Source organism: Diplotaxodon limnothrissa, linkage group LG7 (assembly GCF_057381915.1).
Source record: "Diplotaxodon limnothrissa isolate DT_005_m linkage group LG7, D_limnothrissa_male_GT1.1, whole genome shotgun sequence".
NCBI classification, from domain to species: Eukaryota; Metazoa; Chordata; class Actinopteri; order Cichliformes; family Cichlidae; genus Diplotaxodon; species Diplotaxodon limnothrissa.
In genome coordinates, this window is record NC_140602.1 from 44079001 (window position 1) to 44096293 (window position 17293).

At 40.3% G+C, this 17293-nt stretch overlaps 1 protein-coding gene across 1 annotated transcript; it reads right to left on the bottom strand.

Annotated features, from left to right (window-relative positions):
- Window positions 1-7547: 7547 nt before the first annotated feature.
- LOC146628865 (plasminogen receptor (KT)-like) lies at window positions 7548-12126 on the bottom strand. Its single transcript, XM_085358139.1, has 4 exons — window positions 12035-12126; window positions 9014-9144; window positions 8788-8897; window positions 7548-7894 (listed from the first exon to the last, which is right to left on the bottom strand). Exons 1-4 carry the CDS (start codon window positions 12113-12115, stop codon window positions 7767-7769), a joined length of 450 nt encoding a protein of 149 aa, XP_085214265.1. The 5' UTR covers window positions 12116-12126; the 3' UTR covers window positions 7548-7766.
- Window positions 12127-17293: the final 5167 nt, after the last annotated feature.

Sequence of the window (17293 nt, forward strand, 5' to 3'; positions counted from 1 at the left end):
ATATATGGGTGTAGAGTTGCTCTTGTCCTCCCACCCTAAGTACTCCCTGCTCATCAACAAATGGACTTAGGCTGTAGAGCATGTGTGTCTTATCCTTCAGTTGAATGTCCTTCCCTCGAGTCAAGTCCTTGATTTCTTTGTTCTGTTCTGTTCTTAAATAACTACATTTTCCGTAGCCTGTCACACCAGCGTCTGAAAAATGGTGTAGTTCACACTGCCTGTGTTTGCAGGTAAGACACGTCTTTGAACTTTCACCTTTGACAAGTTTTGAAGATCTAGGATTCCCACAGTGACAGTGTTGATCTGAGAGTGGCTCGTCCCATTCTACTTTCTCTTGGCATAACTGTTGCAGGATTTGTTTTCCTCTTAGGATGAAGGGTGCCACAAATCCCAGTGGGTCGTACACTGATGCTATTGTGCACAGAATTCCTCTTCTTGTCATTGGGCGCTCTTTTACAGTTACTCTGAACTAAAACTCATCAGAAGAAATGCACCACTGAACACCAAGTGGTCTTTCCATCAATAGATCTAAGTCCTTAATACTTTCAGCACTCTCTTCTCCCGACAGTGACTTTATCAGATTTTCACAGTTTGGTATGAACTTTGTCTAATCTTAGTTTACCCTTGCTACACAATTCTCTTGCCTCTTTCACTAGTTTTATTGGAGTGAACTTTTCCTCACATTGCGTGGCTAGATGATTTAAACCAAAGTTGAAAATCTTAGGCCTTAATGTAGAGTCCAGTAGGTGGCAGTGTTGACCAAAGAATGCTTAATTTCACTGTGGTCTCAGTTTTTAACCCTCCTGTTGTGTTGTTTCTGTGGTACAGCAAGGATATCCCTGAGTCAGTTTGTTTAGCCATCCAGAAGTGTCAGAACCCAAAAAATTCCAGTAAACTTTGCTGATATCTTATTATCAACTCCATTACTGCCCACAGGAACAGGACAGTTCACAACACCTGCGTTCTTGCACTTTACACGTCAGGTCAATAGAATACGGAGTGTGTGTGTGTGTGTGTGTGTGTGTGTGTGTGTGTGTGTGTGTGTGTGTGTGTGTGTGTGTTGGGGAAATATGTCTCACAGTTGCAAAGACAGATGTAGTTTTAGACCCTTTCAGCCTCCACTTTGGCTGCCAGGTCAAACCATTTTCATTTTATATGCTGGTTACACTTTTTAATCCAAGCAGAAATTTTGTATAAGAAAGGTCCTTTTAACAATTTTCTTTTTACATTTTAAAACTTGAAATCAGGTCAATTCATCACAATGGGAAGGTTAAAGCTTTTCACACATTAACATCTGTCACTTTCATTTAAAAAAAACTGGAGCTAGCAATGTTACTACTGTTGACCTTGTAACATTTATCATTTCAAACATAGCACAAGTCTAAAAGCATACCTGATCGGCAATCATAAGATTAACTAAATGATACGTCACCTACTGTGTGGACTGCAGGTGCGTTGTTCTGTGACGTCACTGAAAATGTTTCCGGCTTTAAAGTCTGAGGCTTTCTCTGTGTGGTGTCTGCACTCCCACGGGTCAGACATGCCAGTTAGGAAAAAACAGGAGAGCATAAGGATGAATGGGGCAAGAAGCTTAATTATTGCTACCAAGAAGCAGAAGACAAAACTGAAGTAAAAGGATTCTGTGAAGGTAAAGGAATCAAATCAAATCCATTCATTTCATTGAGAATTCAAATTTATTTATGTGGCTTTGAATGCAAACAACAGCTGCCTGTCTCTAATACTGTAAGGTAGTCCCTACAGTATTAGAGACAGGCCAGCAATCTGATGATCCCCTATGAGCAAGCACTTGGCAACTGTGGGGAGGAAAAACTCCCCGTTGGGAAGAAACCTCCAGCAGAACCAGGCTCAGGAAGGAGCAGCCTTCTGCCGTGACTGGCTGGGTTTTCAACTGTTGTTTGCATGACTGAGATGGTAAGAGCCTAATTAACCCCATTATACCCCAATTATTAGTTATTTCCCTATTAAGATCATCATAGTCCAGTTAGAGCCAAATAAAGTTGGCACTGACATTAGGTTGTCTTCACCTTTTCCATTTCCATAGAGGAGAATTAAAGGTATTGTGCTAAAAATGAAAGTAAATAAATTAATATAGCTTGAATTTTGTTGACCAAGAACAATAAAATGCAAAGGCAAACGCAAATACAGTCATGCAAACAACAGTTGAAAACCCAGCCAGTCACGGCAGAAGGCTGCTCCTTCCTGAGCCTGGTTCTGCTGGAGGTTTCTTCCCAACGGGGAGTTTTTCCTCCCCACAGTTGCCAAGTGCTTGCTCATGGGGGATCATCAGATTGCTGGCCTGTCTCTAATGCTGTAGGGTGGTCCCTACAGTATTGGAGACAAATGTAGGGTGGTCCCTACAGTATTAGAGACAACTGTAAGGTGGTCCCTACAGTATTAGAGACAACTGTAGGGTGGTCCCTACAGTATTAGAGACAACTGTAAGGTGGTCCCTACAGTATTAGAGACAACTGTAGGGTGGTCCCTACAGTATTAGAGACAAGGCCAGCAATCTGATGATCCCCTATGAGCAAGCACTTGGCAACTGTGGGGAGGAAAAGCTCCCCGTTGGGAAGAAACCTCCAGCAGAACCAGGCTCAGGAAGGAGCAGCCTTCTGCCGTGACTGGCTGGGTTCTCAACTGTTGTTTGCATGACTGAGATGGTAAGAGCCTAATTAACCCCATTATACCCCAATTATTAGTTATTTCCCTATTAAAATCGTCATAGTCCAGTTAGAGCCAAATAAAGTTGGCACTGACATTAGGTTTGTCTTCACCTTTTCCATTTCCATAGAGGAAAATTAAAGGTATTGTGCTAAAAATGAAAGTAAATAAATTAATATAGCTCGAATTTTGTTGACCAAGAACAATAAAATGCAAAGGCAAACGCAAATACATCCTACAGCATGTGACATCAGGTGTGCCACATAATGTCTGACCTCTTGGACCATTTTCCAGAACATGTGATGAATAGCCACAATTGCTAACTTGCACATGTTAGACACTGTGGTAATGGATTGTCCTAAAAATCCAGTTCCTCTCCTGATGATAGAAACCCCTCTATGAAGAATCCCATTATGTTCTTCTCTCCCTTCCAAGGGACTAGGTCTTAGGTCTGGGATCGTGGATTCAGCAGGGTCTGATGCATCTCGATTTGTATTTTCCCATAGCTGATGTCTTTGAATCACAGAAGGCTGCTGCTGTATATGTTCAGGGTGAAGAATTTCACACACTTGGTTTAAACCGCTATTCTGATTATGCTGTCCTCTGCAGCTGCTGAAGCGGGGTTCAGGTATATGCTGATCTGGCAATGGTACCTCATGTTCCGCGTGTAAAATTTGGTTACCACAGCGAACTTCAGGTGCCTCGCATACAGTTTGGTCAGCAGTGGGTGAACGTTGGTCATCAAATCCCAACGTTTTTCTCATAATTTTGTGAGCATAAGTGCCCACAGTGCAAATCGCGCCCCAAACGGAGTTTGACATGTTTACAGATATATTTGCTAACTACACGCGCAAGATTAATGAAAACTGTTTTCTACGTGCGGCCGTCCTAAAGGTAAACTGTGTTGAAGCACCTCTATTTATAGACTCATGTGGCAGAGATGGTGACGTCAACCGTCACGGGAGACTGTGACGTGCGGTCGACCGTCACGTCACAGTCTCCCCTTTGAGAAGATCAAAGGATCAAAGAATAGCTCCGTGTCATTCCGCGCATGCTCAGATCATGCGTATTGAAATGAACGGGATATTTATTTATTCATTTTAAATACCTTGCTATATAACAAAGGCGACTGCGCACTCAAAGGACGAGGAGAGTTCAAAATAGGGCTGTTCGATATAACGACACATATGGATGATGATATGAAAAAGTCTATCGCTTCATATTACGGCAATATTTTTTCATGGTTTTTATGGCTGTATCCCAATTCAGGGTCTGCAGCCTTAAAGTACGCAGCCTCAATGGTCCTCAAGGGCCGTGTACTCAAAGACCGCTAAGGCCGGAAGTGCGAGGCTTGTGAAATGGGACGGTCTAGCCTCCGTCGCGCTGCCCAGGTTGCCTAGCAACCATGATAGCTGGAAACGTGTGGTTGACAGAAATTAAGGAGAACATATTTTGTTCGTTTGTTTGTTTCTACATGAGCTTTGTGTGATTTAATAAGCATCTGAGGCTGAGACCACAGGACTGTAAAACATGATTGTTGCATGCTTGCATATTTCTGAAAACATCTTAGTGGTGTGGCAGCCATGGGTTGAGCCAGCCCTGCAAACCCTGTGGATGGACGATGCAGTGGACAGTGGGAGGAAGCATCCTAAAGCTCTCTTTGCAGACCAGCCTGTGTGATTCTCCACTCGCCGACCAGAAAAGACAAACGGCGGGTCTCAGTTGCAGCACCTCATCCATTCTGTATGCATGAATCTGCACGCATGTATCACCTTCATTCAAAAAAAAGGAGCCAGCTATTTTATTACTGTTGACCTTGTAACATTTATCACTTTAAACATAGCACAAGTCAAAAAGCATACCTGATAGGCAATCATAAGATAAAGCTCGTAAGCACTTACCTGTGGAAGTGCTTCAGTATTTATTGCATTTGGCAGTAACTGTGGTTCTAGCTGAAGCATTTACAGTATTTTTGAAGGAGGCGAATTCATCGTCTTATCTGACAAAAATCAACGCCTTTTCCTGTTATTTGTGACCATTTTGTAAACAAATATGCTTCTTAGAGTTGACATTATTAAAAATCCTGAATTGGTGTAAAAGTTAAAAAAAAAAAAACACTTTCCCCTCTTTTTCTCTGGTAAAACCTTTTGGTGGGCTGCAAATACTTCCTCTGTGTAGACAGTAGTCGTGTTGTTATTCGCTAACTTAACGGGAAAGCTTAAAATGAGTTGAGGCTTAAAGCTAAAGCTGAAGTGAAGAGACACTGAAGGACTGAAGAGGTCACTACATGCTGAAACAAATCCAGTTTGAAGCAGGTGGCTTTTCTAAGCCCGACTCTGGAATTTTGTTTGCTGTTGTGATGAGAGCAGAGCAGCACGTTTGAATGACTGCGTGTTTAATTCACAGAAACGCCAACGCAGCCATGGGTGTCCTGCTGTCCAAATCCATGGATGACAATTTAAAAAAGCAACAAGAATTCATGCTAACGAATGCACGGCTGCAGGTGAGTGAAAGTGCACCCACTCGCACATCACCTCTGACCTCTGCTGTGACATCTTTCACTAGTGAAAGATGGTGAAAGTGAAAAAGCAAAAAAAAAAAAAAGCAGATTTTTAATTATTTTTTAACACATAAAATTGCCCCAAACCTTCCCACCAAAAGGTTTTACCTTCATACTTTGAAATTGTACTAGTTGCAGATGCTGAAATGATGTCGGACTAAGTTTAAATTGTGCACTTGTTTATTTGCATTATTTTTGTATCAGCTCCATGAGTACAGGAGACATCCACAGCAACTGTAGGTCTGCAAACATTTTTAATCTCTATGACTACAACCAAATCCATTTAGACCCACTACTTTCCCACTACTCTCTGGAGGAGGTAATTAACTACACTGCTCATTGTCTGAGTAGTGTGATCACTGTGCGTTACTACATCATGCAGGTAGCTGTTCAGGAGACACTTGTGCAGCAAGCCTGGCTCAGACACAGGTTCCTGAAAGCTCCCCGTCTGCACCTGTGCCTTCAACTGTTTCGGCTTGTCCTGCTTGTGCCGCCTCCTCTCCTTCTTCTTGGTAGACATCAAGTGTTGCCACACAGATATTATGTGGAGGATGCAGCAGGCCCCCACAACTTTGGGAGGAAACAGAGGCCGACCCTCAAGGGCTCACAAGAAGATGGAGTGCCAGCGTGTTTTGAGGATGCACAAAGTAGGATCTTTAATATTTCTGGCCTTTGCTGAGCTCTGGCTCTGCTAGTTTCACTGTTTCCCTGTTGGGGAATCCTCTCACACTCAAACTGTGAAATATGCTCCACTCCAGTCCACTGAATGGCTGTGGAAAATATGAAAGAGGACATAACTTTACACATTAACTTCTAACAATTTAAGCCCAAAGAGTCATCCTGAGAAATGTCATTTAATATGCAGCATTTCATTATCACGTTAAAAAACAAACAAACCCCACATACTGCTTAAGTTGCTGCTCTTTGAGATTAAAAGATCTCATTACATTAACAGAAACACTGACATCCCTGCTCTACAGCTTTGCATTCAGGGGGTGTCCTTGTCACAAAGATCAATTCAGACACTGAAATCTTTTCAATTTTCTTTTTTTATTAATTTAAATTTTTTTCCAGATGTCAAACACAAAGTATAGATATCAGCACCTTGGAATCTACTGTGATGGCTTAAAGTTGGAGGTCCAACAGCTTTGTATTGAAGCTCCCTCACACCTACAATTAAAATTTTAGTGTTGAAAATAATACATTTTATCTGTCAATACAAATGTCTGAGAATCTTTACCAATAATGCACCATTACATTTTGATCACTTCAGCTGTTGGTTATCGGCAACTGCAAAAGTTACCAGCCTGGCAGAGGGCATTTCATCAAAACAAAGCTTCTTAGAAAGTAACACGTCTATGACCTGGATAGAAAAGAACCACAGACTGAATACAAAGGATGGATTGTAGCCACTGAAATGAGAAAGAAAGGGCAAGCCTTTGCTGTTCCAGGACAGCAGGAGCTGAATGTAAAGGAGAAAAAGTGGAGGGTTTGGATGCTACGTCCATCTTTTGCATACAGTCTATCATCTAAACAGAGAGGCAAGTGACCTGCAACAGTCATCAGTGTTTCAGGAGCTTTTTAAAGGCGACGTATTACACATAAGAGCCAGATAAAATGAGCTGTTATGAAGAGTGTTTAAGAGAATTTCTGCTCTGCACTGGTCTAATTGCAGCTTTGACCAACAATCATTGTCTTACCACTTTGTTCAATCATCATCATTACATTCATGAACCAGGCTTATAGCAGCTGGTATTCTTGTTCATCTAAATACAACAAAACCCCCCAGAGAGATAACATAAACTGATTAATATTACTATCAATTTCCCTTCAAGTCCATCATACATAATCAAAGCAAACCCTGGAAAATAACAACCTAAAGAAAACACTGATGATATAACTGCAATTGTGCAATATTTAGAGACAAGTTATCTGCTGTGGTCACACAATGCTCTTATAACACTGTAATAAAACTTAACTCATGGATCAACATGTGGCATACACCAATCAGGCATAACATTATGACCACTAGCAAAGTGAGTAACACTGATTCAGACTATTCAACACGGAGGCCACACCTGGCATCTTGGTGCCAGATATCATGTGATGGGTCAGGGCCGCTTTGGCAGCAAAAGGGCGACCAACACAGTGTTAGTTAGGTAGTCATAATGTAATGCCCGATTGGTGTATCTGAAAGACTGAAATGAGACAGAATAAGGAGCCTTTCGTTCAATAAGGTCAACCTGACAGAGAGAAATAGCAGAGCCTTAAAATTTTCCATGATAGAGGACGTTGGTTCTATAAATTATTACATTATTTCTCCAAGAAGGAGCTGAGGCCGCTTTTACCTTAATGCTACATAAAGTATAGTTGTGTATCGTTTAGGGAGTGGGTATGTTTTGGACAGCTAAACCTGAGGTTTCTTTGTGAGCCACTTCCCCGTCTTTGTGGTTTGTTGAAAACGAAATGTACAGTGGCTGCAGCTCCTCTCTGGAACCACGCTGTTAGACAATAACTAATTACATTATTTCTCCAAGAAGGCGCTGAGGCTGCTTTTAGCACGGCGGGCCTTCTCTATGCTCTCAAAGGTTGGAGTCCCTTGAGGTAACTGTAGACGGTCATTTTCAGTCTCCATGATATTCTCAGCTTCCCCTAAAGACATCATGAAAAACACATTTAATGGGTATAATTAGTGACTGCAATCTTTTTTAAAAATGTCATTAATGAATAACTAAACACAATATTTGTTAAACATTTAGATGCATTATTTGGTAAACAGTAAGGTCCATTTGGACAGAGACTTTTTCTTTTTTAGCATTTTGGTTCTGTTCATTACCACAATTAATTTTAAATATAACAACTTTAAATATAATTAACTCAGATCCAGTTGAACTGCCGACTGTCAGCCTTAATTCAGTGGGTTGAACAAAAAGATTGCACAAAAATGTGAGAACTAAAATGCAATCCCATCATTTCAGGACATCAAAAGTAACTGGACAAATAAAATAAAATGTATTCATTTGAATCGTGCTAATGCAAGCGCCACACCTCAAATCAACTCCAGGGCTTCTATCTGCTTAATTGATAATGACATAACAAAGGAAGTGCCCACACCTGCCCATGAAATAGCCTTTCAGTCAAATGTCCAATTACTTTTTGTCCCTTTAAAAAGCGGGGGGCACACGTTAAGGGGCCGGAACTCCAAAACCTTCATCCGATTTGAATGTGGATTTTCTCATATGAAAGCTGGGCGTCTACACATTATATAGATGCCCATCATAGCGGAAAGTGGAAATTGTTTTGGTAAACAGACACTATTCACGTATTTAAATATATATATGGACCTAACTGTATATTAGAGCCTGTGTTTTCTGGATATAGTGAGTCTGTGTTCTGCTGTTCAAAGTAAAATAATCCTCGAAAACCAAAGCAAAGAATCACTATATAATGCTTGATAAGGATTTATTTACCCGTCTGTGCACCCTCTTTTTAAATGTTAAACAGGTTTCCTTAAGATGATGATGCCTGTAAGTGTGTAGCTTTACCTCTCATACGATTAATAAGCGTTCCATAGGCGCTGTCCATCTGGTAGGCAAATATGAAACTGAGAGGTATGATGGGAGCCAGCATGCCTGGGTTCTTTCTTTTAATAGCTCTAAAGAAAAATGATGATAAACAGAAGACAATATTTAACTGCAAAGATAAAAGCACAACACGGAGATGAGTCTGTGTGTGTTTGTGTCAGATCTTTGTGAGGTGTTAGAATCTCACCCTGCAGTTAGTCCCACTGTGGCCACCGCAAAGAAACTGCCAAAGTATTTCACAAACTCTCTGGACCAGGCGATCTGCATCGCCATCTGCCGCTCTCTCATCTGGTTCTGCATCAGAATCTGGCGCTCCATCTGGGCACATGCACGCGCGCACACAGACACACAAAAATAAATTAAGAAGAAATGATGAAATAAAATTTTCCCTGCTTGGTAAGATTTCATTTTCAGTTATAATCAATTTCAGTCAATTACTGTTGATCAGAGCTGTAATAATCCTCTGATTCATCAGTTAATTGTTTTATGAGAGTACAGACAGTTTAAAGAGATCTCCATAAGCACCAAAGGCTTAGTACTTTTTAAAAAAAAGCCCCTAAAAACTTGTAGGAAGTGTACATTACGTGAACAGAGATGTGATTAGTTGGGAGCACAGACTGAACTTCTATGTATGCTTGAGAAGTTTCTTTGGAATTTTTTTTAAGTCATGAAACTAAACCCTGGAATCCACTGCTGTAAACATGCCAACTACAAACACTACGCTCTAGGGAAGGAGGAAGTGACAAACTTTTCATCTCCACAATCTGGGTGTTTCGTACTCCTGACATCGACTCTTGGCTGTACACTCTTTAGGTTCAATGGAAATTACAGGAATGACTTCTGTAATTGACAGTGTTTGTTCTTTTAAAGCCAGCATCCGCTGAAACAAACTAGTGAGTAGTCTGAGCACACTTAAGGGTGTCCCCCTTTAACGGCCCATGTTGTGAATGAGTGAAGAATGCAATTATGAAAAGAAAGCATTTCCCGCTCCTCCACACCATGTGTATGAGCTGCAGGAACGGGAAATGGGGTGACACGTTCGCTGAAAGGTCAGCTTTCATGACGGCTTCATCTGGGTCACAAAAAAGGAAGTAAATGGAAGATAGAGGATGTTAAATTTGAATAAACTATCCTGAAACTCACTCCAGCATCTAAGTACATAGATGCTGCAGGGTCTCCATCTTATAAAAATGAAGCAGTTCAATATGCCCATATACACAAATACGTAACATAAGTAAAGATCACTGCACATCTTTGCTCAGCCACCAGTTTCACATTATTAGTTAGTTTGTCTCCAAAGCGCTCAACCTGAAATGGCCCTCTGATGTACTCATTCCTAATCATGTCCTTCATGGTCACTCCAAACAAAAAAATCTTAACATCTTCAACTCTGTCACCTCCAGTTTTCCAAACCACACATCATAGCATCTTGAAAACCTTTCCTTTCAGTCTGTAACTATCCATCACAAATTACCGCTGACACTCGTCTCCACCCACTGTTACTTTGGATGGTTGGATGCTATTTAAACTCATCCACTTTCACTGCCTCTGCTCCTTCAATATTCTGCCCATCTCCCTCTCATTTTTGTGCTGATGCCAAATGACTCATGAGTGTTTATAATAATGAACACTTATAACAACAATAATAATGATAATGTGTCATCTACATTAAAGACTTCAGGGTCTTTGTATAACATTCTTTACCATTTTCTGTTTCTACAGGCTGTTTGTATGGGATAGCTACGAACCCATAAGTGATAAATTAGCCCTATTAGTGTAGATGTGCAATTCAAAACTAGACAAACATATCTGCTGGTGGGAATATCAAAAGGAAAAGATTTGGTTTTGGCAAGCTCAGACAAGCAGCAGACTGTGACTCTGGGACAGGACTGGAAAAAGCAGAAATGAACCAACGCAGTCTGAGGGTGACATTTGTGAAGGGTGCAAGTATGAACACAAAGCGGGACACTAACTTGAAAACAGATGCACACAAATCATCATGATCTACACATTGGAAGAAGGAAAAGAAACAGATGTAACATGTGAGAAAGAAAAGCAGAGCAAATACATGCGGAAAATATGTGCAGCAGGTATTCCTGATGAATACAAAATATTTCATGTTAGGGTTTTTTTGTGGATTAAGGTTTTTTTTTTTTTGCATGTTTGCAAACTTTGACTTTTGGGCACTCTGTATGCTCTCATGCTTTTAAAAATGATTTGTCCAAAATTGGATATGGAGTAATGTTCCTAAATGCACTAGTAAATCCACAAAGAAAGGACTCAAGGACCTGAGGTGCCTAACCAATGCTAAGATTTCAATTCTATTGAAATATTGCCAGGGGATTGAAAATAGGCATTTAAAAAAGCATCTTACAGTTACAGTAATTTGGAAAGATTTCAGAAAGCTTTGACCCTCTTTGACTCCATCTTTCCAAAGAAAGTTCCTCCTGCTTAAGACAGCAATATGAACATCTGAGCCCAGTGGCGTATTTCCACAGAAGAATTTCTTTTTGTGACTAAAAATTGAGGAAGAGTGAGGTTAAAGCTGAGTGTATGCTCACCCCAGTCCAGAAGCCATAGCATGATCTTCACCAGGGTAACAAACTTTTTTTCTACCTGTGCAAGTTTCCTCTTTAAGTAGAATCACAGTGGTACCTGCTGTGAAATCACTTTGGGCTGGTTTTTGACTTTGGTGTGTAGTAATACTTAAACACTAAAAGAAAGATGGTATGCGTGTCGTCATTAGGACAGGGGTTTGTGTCAGTGTGTGGGACAAAGGAAGTAACGCACAGTGATCACACTACTCAGACAATGAGCAGTGTAGTTAATTACCTCCTCCAGAGAGTAGTGGGAAAGTAGTGGGTCTAAATGGATTTGGTTGTAGTCATAGAGATTAAAAATGTTTGCAGACCTACAGTTGCTGTGGATGTCTCCTGTACTCATGGAGCTGATACAAAAATAATGCAAATAAACAAGTGCACAATTTAAACTTAGTCCGACATCATTTCAGCATCTGCAACTAGTACAATTTCAAAGTATGAAGGTAAAACCTTTTGGTGGGAAGGTTTGGGGCAATTTTATGTGTTAAAAAATAATTAAAAATCTGCTTTTTTTTTTTTTTGCTTTTTCACTTTCACCATCTTTCACTAGTGAAAGATGTCACAGCAGAGGTCAGAGGTGATGTGCGAGTGGGTGCACTTTCACTCACCTGCAGCCGTGCATTCGTTAGCATGAATTCTTGTTGCTTTTTTAAATTGTCATCCATGGATTTGGACAGCAGGACACCCATGGCTGCGTTGGCGTTTCTGTGAATTAAACACGCAGTCATTCAAACGTGCTGCTCTGCTCTCATCACAACAGCAAACAAAATTCCAGAGTCGGGCTTAGAAAAGCCACCTGCTTCAAACTGGATTTGTTTCAGCATGTAGTGACCTCTTCAGTCCTTCAGTGTCTCTTCACTTCAGCTTTAGCTTTAAGCCTCAACTCATTTTAAGCTTTCCCGTTAAGTTAGCGAATAACAACACGACTACTGTCTACACAGAGGAAGTATTTGCAGCCCACCAAAAGGTTTTACCAGAGAAAAAGAGGGGAAAGTGTTTTTTTTTTTTTAACTTTTACACCAATTCAGGATTTTTAATAATGTCAACTCTAAGAAGCATATTTGTTTACAAAATGGTCACAAATAACAGGAAAAGGCGTTGATTTTTGTCAGATAAGACGATGAATTCGCCTCCTTCAAAAATACTGTAAATGCTTCAGCTAGAACCACAGTTACTGCCAAATGCAATAAATACTGAAGCACTTCCACAGGTAAGTGCTTACGAGCTTTATCTTATGATTGCCTATCAGGTATGCTTTTTGACTTGTGCTATGTTTAAAGTGATAAATGTTACAAGGTCAACAGTAATAAAATAGCTGGCTCCTTTTTTTTGAATGAAGGTGATACATGCGTGCAGCTTCATGCATACAGAATGGATGTAGTGCTGCAACTGAGACCCGCCGTTTGTCTTTTCTGGTCGGCGAGTGGAGAATCACACAGGCTGGTCTGCAAAGAGAGCTTTAGGATGCTTCCTCCCACTGTCCACTGCATCGTCCATCCACAGGGTTTGCAGGGCTGGCTCAACCCATGGCTGCCACACCACTAAGATGTTTTCAGAAATATGCAAGCATGCAACAATCATGTTTTACAGTCCTGTGGTCTCAGCCTCAGATGCTTATTAAATCACACAAAGCTCATGTAGAAACAAACAAACGAACAAAATATATTTTCCTTAATTTCTGTCAACCACACGTTTCCAGCTATCATGGTTGCTAGGCAACCTGGGCAGCGCGACGGAGGCTAGACCGTCCCATTTCACAAGCCTCGCACTTCCGGCCTTAGCGGTCTTTGAGTACGCGGCCCTTGAGGACCATTGAGGCTGCGTACTTTAAGGCTGCAGACCCTGAATTGGGATACAGCCATAAAAAAAATATTGCCGTAATATGAAGCGATAGACTTTTTCATATCGTCATCCATATGTGTTGTTATATCGAACAGCCCTATTTTGAACTCTCCTCGTCCTTTGAGTGCGCGCTTTGTTATATAGCAAGGTATTTAAAATGAATAAATAAATATCCCGTTCGTTTCAATACGCATGATCTGAGCATGCGCGGAATGACACGGAGCTATTCTTTGATCCTTTGATCTTCTCAAAGGGGAGACTGTGATGTGACGGTCGACCGCACGTCACAGTCTCCCGTGACGGTTGACGTCACCATCTCTGCCACATGAGTTTATAAATAGAGGTGCTTTAACACAGTTTACCTTGGTGCGTCTTCGGTAACAGCGACTTGTTTTTGCAAAGCAGGAGTCTTTGACAAAGGTAATACCTTTACATTTAAATAATTCAGGGAACATTTTTTTTCTTTTGACACTTGTCCCTGCAGCAGTTACAAAGTTAGTCAATGGAGAGAATAGCTCAGCGTTTAGAGGCTCTCATAGAGCAAAATAGAATGATTAATGCAAGGATGGACAACATTGAAAGGCAGTTCAATGTACGAAAGAAAGAGACTGAGAATGTGAGGCGTGAGAAAGCACCACAAAGTGCTTTTGCCAACTTCGCAAGTAACGTAGGTCTAGGTCTAGGTCTAGGTCTTGCCATAACGGGCGCTATTTATTACCTGCCCACCTTGATTGGCTAATTATAACATAATAACTATACTGTGCTCTCATTTATGTTCAGTTTTATTTTGCCCTCACCTCCCAACCAGTCATGACAGAAGACTGCCCCACACTGAGCCTGGTTCTGTCACAGGTTTCTTCCTGTTAAAAGGGAGTTTTTCCTGTCCACCGTTGCTCATAGGGAATCACTTGATTGTTGGGGTTGAATCTTTGGATTGAATTTAATTGCCTTAAACTGAAAATCAAAAATTCAAGTGAGGGGTTGACCAGGGCTCGTTAGGTGGGTTGTTTTTTTTATTTGTAATTTGATAATTAAAATAAAGAAAAATTATATTTAAAAATATATATTAATTGCTCTGTGTGTTTACTTCAATGAAGACGTGTATTTTTTGTGATAGAAAAATATAAATTGTCCAAAATATTTGAGAGTTTTTAAATTAGCACTGCATGAGTTTAACTGTGGCACAGACAGCTGTCAATCCTGGTGAGTGAGAGTTCAACCTCCAAACTGAACCCAGTGTGTTACTCGCAGAATCACAGATTTACTCACATTTACTGATTGTTCTGTAGGGTCTTTACAATTTTCAGCCCCTTCAGGTGACTGTTGTCTTCTGACTCCATCTTTAGGGTTTAGTTAGATTAAATATTTAACCAGTTAATTCAAGAATGAAAGACACATTTATCACAAAGGCACTCTTATAATGTAGATTAAATGTGTGTTGACATAACATCTAGATATATGATTAGAAAGAGAGAAATGTTGTAATGACATGAACAAAGTGCAGTATTCCAAGATGGCATCAGAGTTTTAACACCTTTTATACTCATGTTTTTATAATTATGTTAAGTGTAAAAGCTCAAAGATGATGACATAGATGCATCTGTTTCTGTTATTATCACAATAATCACAACATAAATGAATATTGTGACATTTTTTCTGTGCTGTATTAAGGTTACCAGAGTCAGCTGGGGATTCATGAACATCATCAGTGATGTTTCTCCACAGCGGGCTCATCAGTACCTGGTGACAGAAGGTCAATCCAGCTCTGACTTGAGGCTGTTCAAGAATCAGCTCCACTTGATCTGGTTCCACCTCTACCACAGGCAGAGAAACACAGGGTGAGATATTTTTAAGTGACCTGCACGTCTTTTTGTACAGAACAAACAGATGTAGTGAAGCCGTAGCGTTGCTCAACCCGAGAATGATGATATGTGTTTGCGTGTAAACATAATAAGATTTGACCTTGGTGAGTTTTTCTATGACGTCACAGTAAAAGTTTCATATTTTTTTATTGGCTGAGGACCAAAGTTGCTGAGAATTCAAGTAAACATCTTATGATGTGTTTTCCGTCTTCTAGTCTGATAGTAGACATATATTTCACTTAATTTAGTCTAAATTACACAGAGTGCTTTTATTAGTAGGCCATCAGATTTATTGGAAAACATATTTATCACTTCCACCTCTTCTTTAAGTCAAAGAGTTATTTTTATTGATGGCATGAAGTTGGCTTTAAAGTGAGTTGTAAGGTCTCGGGGTTGATATTGTTACAGCATCAACTTGATCACAAACTCACAACCGTTGAACTAAAACACAATGTAAATTCAATGAAATAGAAAGACGGGTGAAACAGAGACATAAAGTCATCGATATAATATGCAAAACATACTGGCCCATGCTTTGAGGCAGAAATAAACACCTTACAGATATTTTTAAGAACATTTGAACTTCTTCTGACTTAAATTTGTCTCTCCAGCTTCAGCTTGCCATGGTCATACCTCAGCATGGGCATGCATCTTCCTCAGGTGCACCAGTGGAACCAACATGCAGTACAATAGTTCCTACATGAGAATTTCCACAATAAATGTCCTAATGACATATAAAATATGCATAGTGCAAAACAAAATATGTTAACTAAAAGTATGGCAGTAAAACTCCCACCAAATGACAAACCTATTGTGATTTCTGCCTAAACACATTATAGTAGGAACATGCTTACATTTTAGCATTTATTCTGCTTCTAGCAATAGCACAGTTTTGTGTACTGGCCTATCAAGATACGCTGGTTTGACAGTCCTTTTCCCATCCCTATCCAAAATTGAATCACAGAGAAAAAGCTTAACCATTCTAATACTTCCATCTACGCTTGGATATACCTCTGTTACTCTTGCCAGTTTCCACTTTTTCCTTGGAGAATTGTCTTCTTGAAGAATAACAATATCTTTCACCTTTGCACTCCTTTTATCTTTTTGCCAGATCTGTCTCTGTTGAAGAGTGAGAAGATATTCCTTCTTCCACCTTGTCCAGAATTAATTGGCTAAAAACTAAACTTGGCGCCATCTCCTTCTCAAGTACAGGTCCCTGCTCACAAATTTGCCAGGAGCGGGTAGAATAATGCTGGCCTTCATCATGAGAATATGATTTGGTGTACGAGGCTCTAAATTTGAGAAGGGTCTGGCTGCAGCCACTGTGGAGCTCCACACTAACCGGAAACACGTGACCTCCACACTAACCGGAAACACGTGACCTCCACACTAACCGGAAGCACGTGACCTCCACAGTAGCCGAAAGCACGTGACCTCCACAGTAGCCGTAAACGCGCATGGATACCGTGGAAGTCTTGCAAGTTGATCGCAAAGGTTGGTTAAGTCTTTCTTAAATAAATTTGCCGTTAGTGATTTCATAATTCTAGGAATCGTCTAGTTTTCTTACAATGATCATGTTGCCACTTTTTTTGCGTTACAACAACATTCCTCCTTATTTTAATGTTTTTTCATCGTGCTCCATGGCAGAGAAACACACAAATATGCTTTTTCCTGGGCCTGGTTTCAGTAAGAGAGCTGGATTAACGGCTTCTGTGGGCGAGAAGAAGCAAAAAACACATTTTGCATTAGAGTATGATTTATTGTTGGCGTCAGAGATGCGAAATAACGAATACTTCAATACTGTACTTAAGTAGAATTTTCTGGTATCTTTACTTTACTGCTGTACTTTTTTGTGCCTACTGTATACTTCTTTATACTTCTACTTCTCACATTTTAGCACGCGTATCTGTACTTTGTAATCCGTACATTTGTAAATCAGCCCCCCGCACGCGTGCTTTGGACGCAATATTACTTCAAAATTTTGTACATAAATTATATTTTAGACCCTGTACTTCTTACTTCGACTTGACTAAAAAGTCGAGTCGGTGCTTTTTAAACAGAGGTATCTAAACTGTAGTAAGGAACGTGTGTACTTGTGACACCTTTGGTTAGCGTCAACACTGTAAATTTCGTCACAAACAGATTTAGATATTTATCAATACT